This window comes from Azolla caroliniana, unplaced genomic scaffold, assembly GCF_043228905.1.
Source record: "Azolla caroliniana isolate FFs.n. ecotype wild unplaced genomic scaffold, voAzoCaro1.0.p SCAF_6, whole genome shotgun sequence".
Lineage (NCBI taxonomy): Eukaryota > Viridiplantae > Streptophyta > Polypodiopsida > Salviniales > Salviniaceae > Azolla > Azolla caroliniana.
This window is the reverse complement of record NW_028230441.1, coordinates 2,334,998-2,351,748: the sequence shown is the minus strand read 5'-3', so window position 1 is coordinate 2,351,748 and position 16,751 is coordinate 2,334,998. Positions and strand designations below refer to the sequence as shown.

General features: G+C 38.6%; 3 protein-coding genes across 4 annotated transcripts; 2 read left to right on the top strand and 1 right to left on the bottom strand.

Annotated features, from left to right (window-relative positions):
- The first annotated feature begins 3,882 nt into the window (after window positions 1-3,882).
- On the top strand, window positions 3,883-7,135 carry LOC147862542 (2-oxoglutarate (2OG) and Fe(II)-dependent oxygenase superfamily protein). Its single transcript, XM_087321592.1, has 9 exons — window positions 3,883-4,075; window positions 4,201-4,343; window positions 5,179-5,313; window positions 5,486-5,643; window positions 5,749-5,851; window positions 5,941-6,036; window positions 6,378-6,443; window positions 6,551-6,670; window positions 6,774-7,135. The coding sequence occupies exons 2-9, from the start codon at window positions 4,218-4,220 to the stop codon at window positions 6,855-6,857; spliced, it is 888 nt and encodes a 295-aa protein (XP_087177718.1). The 5' UTR covers window positions 3,883-4,075; window positions 4,201-4,217; the 3' UTR covers window positions 6,858-7,135.
- Window positions 7,136-10,015: 2,880 nt separating this feature from the next.
- On the top strand, window positions 10,016-12,181 carry LOC147862541 (U-box domain-containing protein 17-like). 2 transcript variants are annotated; one of them, XM_087321749.1, is made up of 3 exons: window positions 10,016-10,150; window positions 10,245-11,472; window positions 11,648-12,181. In XM_087321749.1, the coding sequence occupies exons 1-3, from the start codon at window positions 10,118-10,120 to the stop codon at window positions 11,668-11,670; spliced, it is 1,284 nt and encodes a 427-aa protein (XP_087177875.1). In that variant the 5' UTR covers window positions 10,016-10,117; the 3' UTR covers window positions 11,671-12,181. The 2 variants fall into 2 exon arrangements, with proteins under 2 accessions (XP_087177875.1, XP_087177876.1); XM_087321750.1 differs by having other exon boundaries at window positions 10,020-10,150; window positions 10,233-11,472.
- A 2,791-nt stretch (window positions 12,182-14,972) lies between these two features.
- Window positions 14,973-16,561, bottom strand: LOC147862540 (leucine-rich repeat extensin-like protein 7). Its single transcript, XM_087321486.1, has one exon. The coding sequence runs from the start codon at window positions 16,467-16,469 to the stop codon at window positions 14,988-14,990; it is 1,482 nt and encodes a 493-aa protein (XP_087177612.1). The 5' UTR covers window positions 16,470-16,561; the 3' UTR covers window positions 14,973-14,987.
- Window positions 16,562-16,751: the final 190 nt, after the last annotated feature.

The following is a 16,751-nucleotide window of genomic DNA, read 5'->3' as shown; positions in this document are numbered from 1 at the left end:
TGGGTACGCTATATTTCATGGGTGGAGTTTTCTAGAGTTCTTTTATAGATTCATATATTAACCTAAGCTTCCTTATATGCAATTGCAATTGCAATTGAATTGTAACTTGTTCATGTTCAAATAATATAAGGGCTTTCAAAGTTTTGTTCATGCTTAAATAATATTAAGGTTTTCAAAGTTTATTTGTGCTCATATAATATTAAGGTTTTGATATGTCGGTTATCGTGGGAGGCCCCAATTGACAGATACAAACATTAGGAGCAGGGGGATGACATTGGTGATAAAGGCACAAGAGGTCTTGTTTTCCACCACCGACAATGTTCACTCAACTCCCATCAATGCCAAAGATCAAGTCGTGTTGGGATTGGTTAGCCCAATAACACTATGGACTCTATGGAAACAATGGTGTAGGTGGGTCTTCTCCAATAAACTCATGCATCGGGCACCATTATTGGCCTCCACATAAGATGGAACTATCAAGTCGCGTTTGGGATTTGTATATAACATTCACAGCTGTATAATTTTATAACAAATGGAAGGAGTTTTGTGTTTTTGGAAAAAAAAAGTTGGATTGAGATACATTTATAGTTGTCATGAATATCTAAACATACCATCAGTATTACATATATAATACCACAATCATCATAAATAGTTGAAAAGCAATGCATAGGCTTTTTTCCTATTGGTTCAAAGAGTAGGTTTTTCTTAGCATCAAGTTATGTGATGTGATAGCTTATTAACATAATGAGGTATGATGTGATTAAGGTAAGATGAAATCATATAAGATATACTTGCACAAAAGTGAGAGAAATGTGATGTAATGATTTGAAAGCAATAGAAGTGATGTATAGTTTACAATATGGGAATATTTGTTTCCATCTCCAAATCGGCATGATTCAAAGGTTTCTAATATTGGCTAAATGGTTTATTTAAAGGGGATGCTAGCTTGTTCACACTTGTGGCAAAGGCTACCTCATTATGGAAACTATGATAATGGCAATGCTATAGCGCCATTGTTAGGAAGCCAAACTCTTCACATGCACGATCTGAAAAATACTATATTGAAGATACTAAGCACCACGTAAAACCCATTGTCAAGACTCAATCCCATAATGTGAAAAATAATTTAGGGTCATACAACCCATGGCTGAATTGATTCATGAGTGTTTTGTCCATCGTCTTGTGATATATCCTTGAGTTTCGGCATGGCGAGTCTACAATCCACAACATGTCACCTTGGTTGTTGTAGGCCTTCCACGCACCCTCATTATTCACTACCCCATGATTCCACTTGTTGAACAAACATGGATACTCCATGCCAAAATCACCTAACTTGAGAATGAGCTCTCTTGCTCATTATATAACATCACCTAACTATAGCTAAATGTGGATTTGTGATGTTATTTTTCGCACTATATTGGCTATATGCAAGGTTAACTCGAGTTGTTTTGTTGGGATTCACTCTCTCTAGAGTAGATACATCATATTGTGTGAGACATCTATGACAAAGTGACACAAACGTAGTTAACTTCAAGTAATTGGAAAGGATCGAAATTGTTGTAATAAACTTTGTCAATTATAAATGGCACAATGTTGCATTTTAGTTTGGAATATCTCTAGAATTGATGCTTATCAAGGATTCAATTTAGGAAAACCTGTTGGTTTCTGGCTTTACAACTTGAACTATGTTGCAATGTAAATCATTTCTCAAATGGCTGAGATTTTGGTGATTGTTGTATTATTGGTTGCGTAAATACAAAAGTGGTATTCTAAATAGCATTGAACTCAATTAAGAAAAACTTATTGGATTTTTGTTTAAAACCTTGAGCTATGTTGCAATGTAAACCATTTCTCAAATGGTTGAGATTTTGGAGATGGTGGTATTATTTGTTGGGGAAATAAAAAACGTGTATGCATCAAAAGAAACTAAAAGTCATTGCTTTGTAAAAGTGATTTCGAATCTGAAATATGTTTCTACACCGCTCATTTCTTTATTCAAGAATCAAGCCTATACATAAAGCTAATTTCATGTGGGTGTTTCTACATATTGAACGAGGCATCGAAGTGGATAAAAAGGTTGAAAACAACCCGAGCATTACATAATGGAGACCTAGTGGAAATCTACTTATTTGGTTTTCTTAGAATATTCTGGTTTATTTGTTCCATTGCATGAGCTGTTGCAAGTCACATAAAGCATTGAATCTTTCAGAGACTAAGGTTTCGTTTTAATTTGGTGGACATGTGAAGGATAGTTGATACAATGATATACATATGTCTTTCATATATTATTATGCCAAATTTGAGGTTAATTAGAGGGAGGTCTTAAAAGAAGAGAAAGCAATTAGTTTTGAAGATGTTTCCAAAAACTAGAAAAAAAGTTTATTCAAAAGGAGCTTATTTATTATAAAGAGTGGAAGTAAGCATATATGTAGGTGTAGAACGACATATTCATTCACTTGGTTCAAACATTCAGGAGATATCGAATCATGTTGCAATGTAGTATCGTCTATAGGAAGTAATGTTCATAATTAAGAGAGTGTTGTGCGCACTCTATATCATCATCACTCCAATTATGCATGTAGTAAGTAACCTTGCATGTTTCATACCCTGTCACTTAAATGCACAACATTAGTGTAGAAAACTTTGAGCTTAAGTATTGTCTAGTGCACACATATATGCTCATCGCATCAACTACATGTGGTTTATGCTAGTTTCTATAAAAAAAACTAACAAAAATTGTGAGGAACTACATGTAATCTATTAGATAAGAAACTCAAATTTCGATATAGGGAAAAGGAAAAATAACATAAAAACAAAGATGAGTGTACGATATCAAACTTAATTAAAGAGAAGCAACGATTAGACTTCTCTCTTAGTGTTTCAATGCATCAATAATAGAGTATCACGAGGGAGAGAGTGATTTTGTTGACCTTTTAGTAAGTTTATGCTAGGGGAGTCAAAACCGTGTGTTTCCCATTGTATAAGGTTGTGTTTGACTATCATAGATATTGGGATTTATGGTATAAATGGAGTACACAAAAGGTGTATTATGTAATGATCTAGTCCTTGTGGAATACAACAAAGTACATAGCCTAAAAAGAAATAGGTGTTGTAGTTATTGTAACTGAGTTGACACGTTATCTTGCCGAGGGTTGGCTTTATGTAAGCTATGTTACAACAACATAGGGGATGTACCTGGCCGTAAGATCCTCAAAATTGTAGGGATAAGCCATGGTTTGCTGCTAGTATGGCTACATTACTTTTACGCAAACCCAACTTTATGAATATGAAAACATGTCGGATTGGATGTCCAATTGTTGTGTAATGGGACCAATGACATCCCTCTTCCCTAAAGCCCGTAATAGGTTCAATATACCATAAGAACCCTTCAGGTTCGTGACGAAGAAGACTGATCGTAAGGTGAAGGAACTCTTTCGTCGAACTTTGCGCGCGTGCGCACGAGGAACAAGGAGAAGGAACATTCTCTAAAAAGCGGATGGATAAGGGTGGACACACAGGAGGAGGCGAGGGTCGGGCGGGGGATTGAGGGGCATGCGAGGAAATAAAGAGAAACCCGGAGAACGTTTTTGTGTTTATTTTTTGCTTAGTCTTTTGTTACCAATGACCATCAATCAATCTTCATGTCATACAATGAGCCTTTTATTATTATTATGAGACTCTACTTCTACTACTATCACTACTCTCACTAGTTACTAGTATTACTAATTTTATTTCCTTTTTGTGTTTACAGAACAAATCCAAGTATTCCCTCATTATCTATTCATCCTGCTCTGTTTTTCTCTGCCCCCCCCCCCCCCCCCCCCTCTTACCTTTTCATTTTTAAAATTTTAGTTTTAATTTTAATTTTTGCCTTTTATTCAGGAAATCCTGCCGATTTTTCACCAGTTGCTTCAGATACTTGTATCGCATTCACTTTCATCATCTCTCTCTCCAAGACTTCCTTTTTATTTCCTCTCTCATCTCAGATAATTTCGATCTCCTCTGTATTCCTTCTTTTTTAGGGGTTTTCCCCACCGATCTATCTGTTGGGTACTTGCCAATATCTGTTTTTCAGGTCTCTCTCTCTCTCTCTCTAATCGTGTTCATCAAAATTAAAATGATTAAATGATTAAATGATTAAATGATTAAATAATTGAATGTTTTGTTTTTTTGTTGACGATGTTTTTGGGTTTCTATCAGTTCTTCAACTCTAGAGCATGAAGGTGAAAAGCAGAAGCAGCTGGATTCCTCATTATGAGAAGATTTCTGCTCCTATTGTTCTTCTTCTTTGTTTAGCTTGCTTTTTAGCAGGATTCTATGGCTCTTCCGCATTTATGTACCAGGTATTATTGATGATTCCATCTTTTATTTTCCTTCATTTTCTTCCAACTCTACCTAGAAAAAAAAGCTAGACAAGGATACGATTGTTGTAAGGTCTTGTTATGATGACTATATATGGATCATAATCTCGTATGAAGGATCTGTTTACTACTATTAGATCTTAAATGGGTAATAGAGTACCTTCGATGGTACAAATCCTTCTAGGCTTGAAGAATAGCCAAATGTTTTGGCAAATATATCATGGGCTCTGTTCTATGGAAAAAATATATCATTCTAAAAGATCTTTAAAAGATCCTTTGATATTATAATTCCAGGAGGGGCTTAAATTTAACCATGTGATAGCAGTTAAATCTAGTGAAAGGACTGGTGTGTAATTAAGATCTTAAATGAATAAATGTTATACCATATCTGATGCCATGCCAATCTGCATATCCAAGGGTAGTTTGAATGGTAGCCGAATGCTATGGTAAAGATATTGTGAATTAAGGATGAGTTTATGACAATATTTTCAATGATAATATAACACCATTGATGACAGTTTTGATGTGCCACGAACCCAAACAAATATGGATTGTGCTGCTCTGAAAAGCTAAAAGAAGATTTCCCCCTGATCACATTTGTGTATGCTCGCATAAAAGGATATTTCTTTCCTCAGCTTTGGAACCCCAAAAATTATTCATGTCATTGCATACCATGCCCAGGGCTAAAGTGGCTATGGATCTTTTACCTTTTAATATCGAACAATGTTGCATCATGGTCTATAATGTCGTGCCAAAGAATTTTATACTGTGAATGATGGGAGATGACTAACTAACTATGTATCTGCTTCCGTTGCAGAAACTATTGCCTGAGGGTTCACAAGCTAATGCTCAGCACGGTAGAAAGTCACTAGAGATTCCTCAAGGAAAAGATTCAGATAATTTTGATCACGGCGAGACTGGTGATAACTACATTAGTGACATACAGTTCCAAGTAAAATACTCCCTATTGTTATCAATGTGTATATAGTATGAGGCATGTTAAAGCGTATAAGGCTGCTTATAGTTAGTGTGTTGGAGATTGCAGTATACGTGATGTATTCAGCTTTTGTTTTTTGGTTTAGTGAAGTACAAAGAGTTCCTCAGCATTGATTTTCAATTGCTAGGTGCTTAGTTGGCATCCACGTGCACTTTTGTTTCCAAATTTTGCAAGTAAGGAGCAGTGTGAAACCATCATCACCTTAGCACGTGCACAATTGAGACCTTCAGCTCTTGCACTTCGAAAAGGCGAGACAGAAGAAAGTACCAAAGAAACAAGAACAAGGTCTGAGTTTTTATGCTTCTATTTACATTCTTTTGTAAAATTTTCTCATCTGTTGATGAAGAGGTTAGTAATAAGGGGATCCAAATTTTATTTTTATTTTTTCAGCTCTGGTACATTTCTCTCTGCGAAACAAGACAAAACAGGAACTCTAGCTTGGGTCGAGGAAAAGATGGCAAGAGCTACAATGGTGCCCGTTTCTCATGGCGAGGTATTTACTTATCAGTTGGACTTTTTGCCTATCTGTATTCGTTTTCGCAGAAATATTTAATATGGTTTTGGGTTCATATATTATTCTAGGCATTCAATGTGCTGCGGTATGAAATAGGTCAAAAGTACAACAGCCACTATGATTTCTTCAATCCTGAGGAATATGGTCCTCAAAAGAGCCAAAGAGTAAGCAATCAATCTTCCACGACACTTTTTTGCATTTTTTTTAGTAGTTTTGCAACTGTCTGAAGTAAAAAATTGAGACAAATACTTGATTTGCACACATATATTAATGGAAATTACTCTCATATGACTGCAAATGATGCCTTGGAACCTTCTCATATTAAACCCTTTTTTAAATGCATAAGTGTGTTTTAGTAAGTATTATAGTGTGGGTAAGAAGTATATGCTAAATATTAGTTTAATTTTGTTATATGCTGCTTGTTTCAAATCAATTCATTACAAGTACGATGCAACTGGAAACAGTCGCTTTCATTAAGACATTGCAAATATTAATTATTTCACAGATGGCATCTTTTCTTTTGTATCTCTCGGATGTGGAGGAGGGCGGAGAGACCATGTTTCCGTTTGAGGTTAAGTAAAAATCCTAGTATTGTCAAAAAATTTAACATATGTAGTGTGAAACCTGGGTAAACATACCACAGCTGATTGCATGATTTTGTCCTCTCTTTACTTATAGAATTACCAAAACATGAACATCAACTATGACTACAAGCAATGTATTGGTCTAAAAGTGAAGCCTCGTAGAGGAGATGCTCTTCTATTTTATTCGATGTTCAACAATGGAACTTTCGATAAGGTAAAACCTATTAAAAAATCTATATCTATCTCGCATGTGGTGTTCTTTTATCCAGACATATGTGCCAAAAACATTATTTCTTATGAAAGGTTTCTTTATCCAGACATCTTTACATGGTAGTTGCCCGGTTGTGAAAGGCGAAAAGTGGGTTGCGACAAAGTGGATTAGAGATCAAGATAGATGGTGAACTCGAAGAACAACACTCTATTACACTTCAAATTAAAAAGGCTAACTTGTATAGTATGTGGAAGATAATTCTCTTCCAGTTCTTAAGTATTACCTCGTATTTACCCCAATATAAATTGATCATGCCGTCTTTTTGTATGTGAGATAAAAGAAAGAAAAAAACAGCTTGGATTGCAAAAGACTCTTAGAGGAAGAATCAGCCCAGTTTGAGAGGATTACTAACATTTGGAATTCTTTGTAACAAACAATATATTATGATAGTTTTGAGCACCTTATGAATGTGATTCTCGTTCAGTCTGGTAACTTCTGTTCTCGATTGATGAAAGCATCAATGGACAATGTATGTACTGTCTTATCAACTTTTGTTCTTGATTAAATAAGAGCATCCTTTGCAAATGTTTCCAAAGTAGTATAAAGCAGGGACATTGGATGCCAAATTTTTTGACCTTGACATGGGGATTGCCAATTTATGTGCGCTTAGACCTGAGAGTAAATTGGTTGGACAAAATTATCTGATCTTGACATGGTGGATGTGTTTGGTGAATTTTTTGCATTGTCACAGTTTGAAGGAGGTTGCAAATTTTACCATTCATAACTTTGAGAGTAAATTGGTCTTCACAAAGTTTTACTTACTCTTGATGTGGGGGATTTACTTTTTGAATAATTACATTGGTGCCGGTTTAGAGAGGAGGATTTCAAATTTAGGTGTGTAGGCTTGAGAACAAATTAGTGTTTATAAAAGTCTTTGATGTGTTACTTGTTGATTCGTTAAACTTGTTCTTAGAATCTTTGTGATTGCTTCATGTATGATCATGAAAGAAACAAATGAAAACCCATCATGTTAGTGACGATTTTACCATTACTAAAACATTCATTCATTGTAGAATTAGATATTTGATGACTTTTAACATAATAAAGAAGGATCATACGTGCTCTTGAACTTCGTAAAGACTACAAAAATGTAGTAGTGATTGAGTGGCAAGTTTGTGTTCGTTTTCTTGTAAGTGTCTTTAGACTACAAAAATGTAGTTGTGATTAAGTGTCAAGTTTGTGTTCATTTTCTTGTAGGCTTCTTTAGATGAAACTAACACTATTTATTATAAGTTTATTCTATTTAGTAGAAATGAGTCATTGTGTACATGTATGCTGCATTGAAGACTCCGTTTCTCTAGATTGATCGTGTGATGAAGCTATGTATTTGTTGTTTGAATAATTCTCTAGTTTGACGATGTGGGAACCTCACCTTGATTGGTCAAGGTGATCATGTCTTCCCCTCATGTTTCTTTTCCATCATCTTTGGTGGTACCATTCATGGGATATTTTGGACTGACCATCCTTTTAGTGCATATTACGCGGAGGCTAAAATGATCTAGTGATAGAGTTCTCTCCAATATTTCCCCTCATTTTTAAGAAGTCCTTTATATGTCCACTTATCTTGAATTCATACGATTAATAATTCAAAATAAAATATCACTTTTTGTAGTTCAAGGCATGGTGCTTAGGTCAATGATAGCAATGTTTGTTGAAATAAGTTGACCATTAATGCAAAACTTTTAGATAGCAATAAATTTTTTTCGAGAATTCATAGAGATGCAAAAGACCATCAACACAATCTCATATCATAAAAATGAAAGAATGGAAATAACTGTTTCATGTAAAAACTTTTGAAAATTGGTTTTTTGATTAAAAAGCTATTGGCATGGTTAAACATTATGTCCCCAGCTTTTCTAACTTGTGGGTGTATTTTCAATCTATCTACAAAAGAAAGTCATCGTGTGTGCGATTTTTCCACATTTGAGGAGTTTTAATGAAACTGTTACGAATTCTTGTCGTTTTGATATTATTGTAGGATTCATTATGTGCAAAAGGTTAGCAGCATGATTGCCACATTTTGGGAAACATGCAATTGTTAAAATTTTGTGACACTTATGTCTTAAACCACATTTTGCTTGGAGAATATTTTCGAGAATGATCTCTTGAGTAATTAATACCTTTGTTAGTTATCCATTTGCTCCACTAGAAACTTAAAGAATTTCTCGGAAAATACTACAAAATGATAGCAATATAGCACAAAAGTGATATGTTTTTGTTGTACTTAGTTGATTTCGTTTAATTAGCCCCAACCACAACTTGTAAACTTTTTAATAAACACGTAATTGACTTTGTCTTGAAGCACTATGTAGATGTGATTGCATCCTCAATGCAACTTGAAGAGATAATTGTATGTTTATGTTAATGCCTATAGAGAAGTATTGCATACTCGAGATATTTTCTCAATACTATATATATGATGAAGTTTGACAAAATATTGTGTTATGTGACTTAAAACGAGATCTTTTGACCTTGATGGAGTTATTAGTTTGGAAAAATAACTTAAAACCTATAGAAAAGTCGTACATGCTCGAATTTTTTTCTCAATACTATATATGTGATGGTGTTTGAAGAAATATCACGTGTTATAAGACTTAAAATGAAGCATTTCCACATGAAGGAGTTGCTAGTCTCGAGAAATAGGTCTTCAAATAAAAAATCATATGGGACACCACCTTTCAATGAGATGATGACAATGACAATCATATATTGACGTTCTTCGAACCTAAAAAGAGCATTGCGAAATAGTCTCCTCTTTTGGTGCAAAAGTGAATAGCCAGCCACAAGTCGAAAATGTATTTTCCATTGGCTCGCTTCTATGCTTAAATAGAGAGCAGATATAAATGGTTTCTCCTATATTGTAGATGTCTGAGAGCAAAAAGGGGGAGAGAGTCACTATATAGAGAGGGATGTTAGCAAACATATAGGAAATCATGTGGGCCGTTTGGTAACACAAAGGAATTGGTCAATCCGGGGAATCCGATGGGTTTCATTTGGACATTGCACACCCACCCATCGTAGTTATACAATTTGTACATATTGCAATTACTATTCACGAAAAAGAAGAAAAGGAGGAAGAAAGACTTGGAGTAATCATTCGAAATGTCATTCTTTTCTTCGGAAATAATGCCCCACTTCATGTGGTGAGGGACTTTTGGGTCCCATGGGTTTATGCAAAAACCTCGAAGGCCATGGGAGGACACCGAAGTGAGCGAGAATGACGAAATGCGGTAGACGTGATGCGGGTCTTTTTAACTCCGAGAATGATAGAGGCAAATGGATGGGATGGTGTTTGCTTTTAGGGGTTGATTGTTTTTAGCAACGGATTTTGACTGGGAAAGCAATACAAGAAATATAATTACAAAAGTGGGCCTGAACCTCATAATAAAAATGGATGCATACATTGACTTAGTTATAAGATTAGTAAGGAAATCAAGTAATATTTATTTCTATATTTTCCCTTGATTAGGGTTTAATATGTGTTTTGTGTGTTTCGGTGAATGAGAAGGGATGCTAGGAGGAGGAGGAGGAGGAGGAGAAGCCAGAGATGGATCCAAAGCTAAGAGCTGCTCAGGTTTTGGTGCAAAAGTTAGCCAATGGTTGCGGATCAGCCCAGCTCGAGGCGGTGGCTGAGATGCGGCTCTTCTCGAAATGGGACGATCAGAATCGCATGAGCCTGGCGGAGGCGGGCGCGATCCCGCTCCTCGTGCAACTGATCCATGCCAAGAATGGCAATCAAAATGACCACCACACCAATTCTGGTACCAACACAAATGATTGTTTCCTGGTGCTCTCCGAGAAGGCAATCATCGCGCTCCTTAACCTCTCCCTCCATCCTCCCAACAAATTGGCCATCGTCCGCACCCCCGGAGCCCTCGATTCGATCATCTGGGCGGTCGGGTGCGACGGGCTGGGCAACGAGGCCCGGGGTTGCGCCGCGACCGTCTTACAAAGCTTGATGGAGGACAGTAGCCTTGGTGGGGCGACCGCGGCCATGGTGACCGCGTACCCCGGGTTTGCGAAATCCTTGGTGAAATTGCTCAAAGAGGGCGGCGCGAGAGCGAAAGGCGATGCGCTCCATGCCTTGTTCCAAGCCATAACTAAAGCCAATGCGTCTAGGTCCGAGGAGGGGGGTTTGTTGAAAGAGGAGCTTTTGAGTGAAGGGGTGATCTCCCTGTTGCTGAAATTGGTGGCTTATGGGAAGCCGAGGCTGGCCGAGGAGTGCTTCGGGCTGCTGGCCGCGATAGCGCGGGGCGATCCGAGGGCCGTGGATGCGATAGTCCAGAATCCGACGGCCCTCCCGCTGGCTTTCCGGGCCATGGACCAGCATGTCTCGTCCATGCCCCCGCGCACTGCCGAGAATGCGGCGGCTATGTTGCTGGAGCTCTGTGAGAGCGGAGGGTCGCCCGCTGTGGCGGCCTTGTTGGCCGAAGGCGATTCCGCTGTGGTTTCCGCCGTCCGCCTCGCTGCCTCGAACACGGCCTCCCCCCGTGCCAAACGCAAGGCGGACGCCCTCCTACTTCACCTCGGCCAACAACATAGGGCATCGTCGGCGCCCGCCTCTTTGTGCGGCCCGGCCTCGGCCTCATCCATGCCGATGTCGCCTTCGAATTTCCATGGCATGGAAGGTTTGTGCCCACCCACCAAATCAGCTCCAAGTGTGAATCGGCTACATAAACCCGAAGGCATTCCCAAGTCCGTGAACAAATATCTCGCCCGAGCCATCCGTTCCCTAAATAATATCGGTAAGCGTAATTCTACCTAGGCCGGCCGTCGAGGCCATAAGCCCCATAATTAGAACTACTCATGTGTGTGTGTGTTCGGTAAAAAAGAAGAAGAAAAGAACATTCTGCTTCACAAGCTAGGTCACTTGATAGAACTTTTGTTTGTCCCTTGTCGCCTCTTTTGTGCTCTTTATAGTAATCTCCAACCGGAAAGCTTAGAACGTGTGAGCACCCTGTGTGCTCGAACACAAGAAGATTCGAGTGTTCTACATCGGAAAGCGCAAACGAGTAGACCCATGCAGCGGATCCTTAAGAACCTTTGGGTTATCATCTCTTAGGACTTGTATGGAAGTCATTCCGTCCGGATCTCATGTACTCTTCTTCGAATATATCCACAAATACACACGCTCGAGGATAGTGTGTTCACGCTTTTGAACACTACATACAAACAAACATATGCACATAGGATGGGCCTGATATCCCATGGAGCTTTGCTAAAACCAACATTTTAATAACGTTTTCACTTGGTGTGGGGAATATTGATGAGTGTATTAAGAAAGCGTATTGTTGGCCTTAACTTTGATCAAGATGATTTGATGGAAATGCCCGTGCCAATTTGTGAAAAATCTTTTGTATGATCTAGTGTACATTTTATGCATGGTTAGTTTATACATGTTGATAATGTAAATGATACAAATTTATTTATGTTAAATCCCATTTATTTTAGTGACTCAAGTGTTGCTCTTTGTTGTGTGAAAAGGAATTCAATTATGAACTTTGATGAATAAAGCAACTATGCCAACCATAACTTGTTTTTGCAAAATCACATCAATGTTATCATTTTCTCTTTATAATGTTGGTCATGACAAGGAGCTTATCATTCCAAGTATTGCTCCATGCCAAAGAGAATCTTGAAATAGTTGAGGCAAAAATGAGGGTAGATTACTATAAGATAGAATACATTTGTTGAAGTCTCTTGATATGCTGTATACAACTTTATGATGGTGGGATAAAATTTTCGTTAAGGATGAGGTTTTATGACTTCACTGAAGAATATGTTTATTGAAGTCTCATGACTTGCCATATACAACCTTATGATGATAGGAGTGACTATAATGTAAAATAAGTTTATTGAACTCTCTCGGGTCTTGACTTTGACATGCCATATACAACTTTATGATGATAGGATAAAATTTTCATAAGAATGAGCATCAATGTAGAATAAATTTGTTTAAGTCTCTTGACATGCTCTACAATTTTACAATGATAGGATAGAAGTTTCATAGGGATGACTTTTACCCATGTCAAATGTTCAAAGGACCACATTTCTAGTTTTTTCCTTTAAGAGTGTCATACATGTTGTATAAGACGCCTTAATTCAATTATGAGATAATTATGGGTTGTCCATAGTCAAGAAGACCTAAAGTTTGTCCCATAGCAACAACATTTACGATGATAATAATCATGCTAATATGAAGATGTCTTAATGTAATTATGAGATAATTACGGCTTGTCCATAGTTAAGAAGACCTAAAGTTCGTCCCATAGCAACAACATTTGAGATGATCATAATTGTCTTGATATGTACGACGTATTTGTAATTCTGAAATAATTATTGGTTGAGCTGTGACAATAATTTAGACATAAAGTTCATCCCATAGCAACAACATTAGATATGTGTCTCACCAAATCATAGGAAATCCCAAGAGTTCTTGGTCTCCTACACAAAGACAATCCTTGACCTTAAAATCCATACATAAGCAAAGGTTGAAGGAGGCGAGGAATGTTAGGGCAAGCCAATACTATGATAGCACGTTGGCTCCAAACATTTACATTATGCGCTAGTAAAAGCATGTTGGATCCAAATATAAGCATTGTGTGCTGCTAGTAAAAGCATGTTGGATCCAAATATAAGCATTGTGTGTTGCTAGTAAAAGCATGTTGGTTCCAAATATTAGCATTGTGTGCTAGTAAGAGCATGTTGGTTCCAAATATTAGCATTGTGTGCTAGTAAAAGCATGTTGGATTCAAACCTAAGCATTACGTGCTAGTAAATGCATGTTTTCCGCACTCATGTGTATGTTCCAAAAATGCTGGATGAAAACCTAAGCATTGTGTGCTAGTTAATGCATATTTTCCGCACTCATGTGTATGTTCCAAACATTCCTTGTGCATCGAATGTAAATGGATTATAGTAACATATGGACAATAAACATTCATTGTGCATCCAATGTAAATGGGCTTCATTAACATTCCAATGTTAGAGTGAAGCAAGGTAGGTGGCATTCATTTTAGCATTGCGCCAAACAACACACTACGGGAAACCATGAACAATACGAACAATGAAATTCCCCTATACAACACTCACGTGAATCCCTTCTTTTCATATTAATTCAACTAAAGTATCCCTATGGGAAAGGTAAGGGGAGTCACATCCCTTCATTTCATATAATGCAACTAAAGTATATCCTTATGGGAAAGATAAGAGGAAGCCACCTCGAAAGCACCCAAGAAAATGCCCAAAACATTTCATAAGAGCAACTTCTCCTTGTATGTTCATATGTAATTTCATAGCATTAGAAAATGCCCAAAACATTTCATAAGAGCAACTTCTCCTTGTATGTTCATATGTAATTTCATAGCATTAGACGGCTTCTTCTAAGAAACCATCAAATATTAGTGTATTTCATTAATCACACGTATTAAAATGAGATTCCTCAAGTTTCATATGATAAGACGCAAATTTTGATGTTCAATCTTTCTATGAAAGGCTAATTGAATGGAGCAATTCATCTTATGCAAGGTTACGCGTGTGTTTAAAACCAAAAGATTCAACTCGACATTTACATTGGCATGTTCATCAAATGATTAAACCAAAAACTACTACCAAGTGTGTTGTGGTATTGACCAAACGATTAGACTAACAACTACTAATGGTGTTATCAAACAAATACTAATAATGATGTTAATCAAACAATACTAATGGTGTTAATCAAACAACTACCAATGGTGTTAATCAAACAAATGAATGAAGAGTGCGAGTGAGTTAACCAAATGAATTGATCCCAAAAACTACAAGATTTGTGATCCAAAAGGAGCCAGACTACAAATGTGTTATATAACAAAAAACCCAATGGATCGATCTCTCAATTTCTTGTATGTATGGAGGAGCAAAAGATCTCTCAATTTCTTATTCCAAAACCAAAACACTTTAGAAAATTGGAATTGTACAAAGGGAGAAGAAAGAAAGGTGGGCGTAAGCTTTACAATAACAAACCAATATTTTACAGAGAAAGTTTTGAAGCATGTAAGAGAAAAATTAGTGTTTTGGATTTTTTTTTTTTGAAAAGGGGGGGAGGTGGAGTGGGATGTAGCTCCTTCCTTAGTATTATTAGTATTATTATTATTATCATTTATTGAATAATAGTAATAAACAACATACAGTGATAATATGTAGGGGCATTATTGTAATTTGATTAAAATACCAGGTTTGGGATGGGATGGTGGGGGGGGGGGGGGGGGGGCATTCAGGTAATTTAGGATTGTGGAGGGGGAGCATTATCATGGTCTTGGTGGTGAGATGGTGGACTCTCATCATAATAATGGGGTGGGGGTGGGGGGCTCTCATGGTGATGGTGGGGTGGAGGGGGGGGACACGGGGGTGGGGGTGGGGGCGGGGGCGGGGGACACGGTGGCGGTGGCGATGGCGGTGGCGGGGAAGGAGGAGGAGGAGAAGGTGGAGGAGGAGAAGGTGGAGGAGGAGAAGGAGGAGGAGGCGGTGGGGGCGGCTTCGGTGCCGGGCACTCCTGATTCTCCTTGTAAAATGCGTTACACTCCCCGACCGACCTTTGATCCGGCCGCCCGACTATACAATTCTGGGTGTCGTCGAACACCGTGGTGTCGTTCCCGTCCGACTCGAGCGCCAAGCAGCTCGAAGACTCCCCGAAGAAGTAGTTGTACGACGCCGTGAAATTGAGGAGGTTGGGCAATGAGCATATGTCTTGGGGTATTATCCCGGTGAACTTGTTGTGGGACACATCCAGCTGCTCCAAATCCTTCAAAGAAGCTATGGAGGAGGGTATCTCCCCACTTAGCCCATTGAAGCTTATGTCTAGCACCGTGAGCTTCGTTAGAACCCCGAATCCTTGCGGCACGCACCCCGTGATTTGATTGTTGAGAAAAATGATCTCATTCAAGGTGTTCGACATGTTCTTGACCGATTCCGGAAGGCTGCCCGTGAAGTTATTGTTGGCAAAGACGACCACCGAGACGGGCGAGTTCCCGAGAGTGTCAGGGATCTCCTCATGGAAATCGTTGCTATTCACGAAGAGCGCGTCGAGCTTCTTCGTGAAGAGCTCTTTGGGCAAGGTGCCCGAGAATCGATTGAATCGGACGTCTAAATAGAGGAGCTTCGGAAGCTCGAGTGTCACGAGCGGGAAGGAGCCGCTAAGCAAGTTGTTGCTCACGTCGAACTCGTACACGTATCTCCAGCAAGAGATCGAGTTCGGAATGGTCCCCTGAAACCGATTCGTATTGATGTGGAAAATGGCCAAGAAATTGAGGAATGAGAGCTCCTCCACCAACTGGCCACTAATGTTGGCCTTATTGAGATCTATGCCCGCAACGACCAGGCTACAAATGTTGGAATCGAAATCCGAAGGCGGAGGGGAGCAAAACACGCCCTTGTAGTTGCACACATCGCAACCGACCCAATCGCCAGTAATGTTCTTGGGGTCATCGACAATCGCATGCTTCCATGCTTGTAAGCCCTTATATGCATCCTCTAAGCATGGATTGAGGAAGCCATCTTCATTATCGATCGGTGGTGGCGGTGGTGGTGGTGGTGGAGGTGGAGGAGGAGATGCATCGTACCCTAACAAAGTTCGGGCCGATGAGAATTCGGGTTTATAGCCAGCGATACCGGCATCGACGAATCCAGTTATGCCGAAACCGCCTACGAAAACGAGAAAGAAGACGATAATAGATGACAATAGCTTGGCTAGCTTGGGTGGTCTCATCTCTAGGGTTACAAAAAATAACCAATATATTGAATCTGTTAGCTCAGTAGGTTAATGAAGGAAGGAAGGAAGAAATGCAGTGTTATTGTGTTGTGTGATGGCAAAAAGGTTTATATAGATGGATTTATGCCCTTTTTATCTAAGACGTAGTCAACAAAAGAGAGCAAAGGACTCCCTCTAATCTTGAATAGGCAATTTCTTTTTATTTAACTCTCTCTTTTCATGCAAAGAAGATACTTAATAAAACTATGTCAACTTCTCTTCGGTTAGAATGCCATCCAT

Bases quoted from the DNA above. Each gene is read 5' to 3' on its own strand.
- LOC147862542 (XM_087321592.1), top strand. From the start codon at position 4,218: ATGAAGGTGAAAAGCAGAAGCAGCTGGATTCCTCATTATGAGAAGATT. The intron at 5,314-5,485 runs GTAAAATACTCC...TTCAATTGCTAG, and splicing joins TTAGTGACATACAGTTCCAA to GTGCTTAGTTGGCATCCACG. The intron at 6,671-6,773 runs GTAAAACCTATT...TTCTTTATCCAG, and splicing joins ACAATGGAACTTTCGATAAG to ACATCTTTACATGGTAGTTG.
- LOC147862541 (XM_087321749.1), top strand. From the start codon at position 10,118: ATGGATGCATACATTGACTTAGTTATAAGATTA. The intron at 10,151-10,244 runs GTAAGGAAATCA...AAGGGATGCTAG, and splicing joins TTGACTTAGTTATAAGATTA to GAGGAGGAGGAGGAGGAGGA. The intron at 11,473-11,647 runs GTAAGCGTAATT...TGCTCTTTATAG, and splicing joins CCGTTCCCTAAATAATATCG to TAATCTCCAACCGGAAAGCT.
- LOC147862540 (XM_087321486.1), bottom strand. From the start codon at position 16,469: ATGAGACCACCCAAGCTAGCCAAGCTATTGTCATCTATTATCGTCTTC.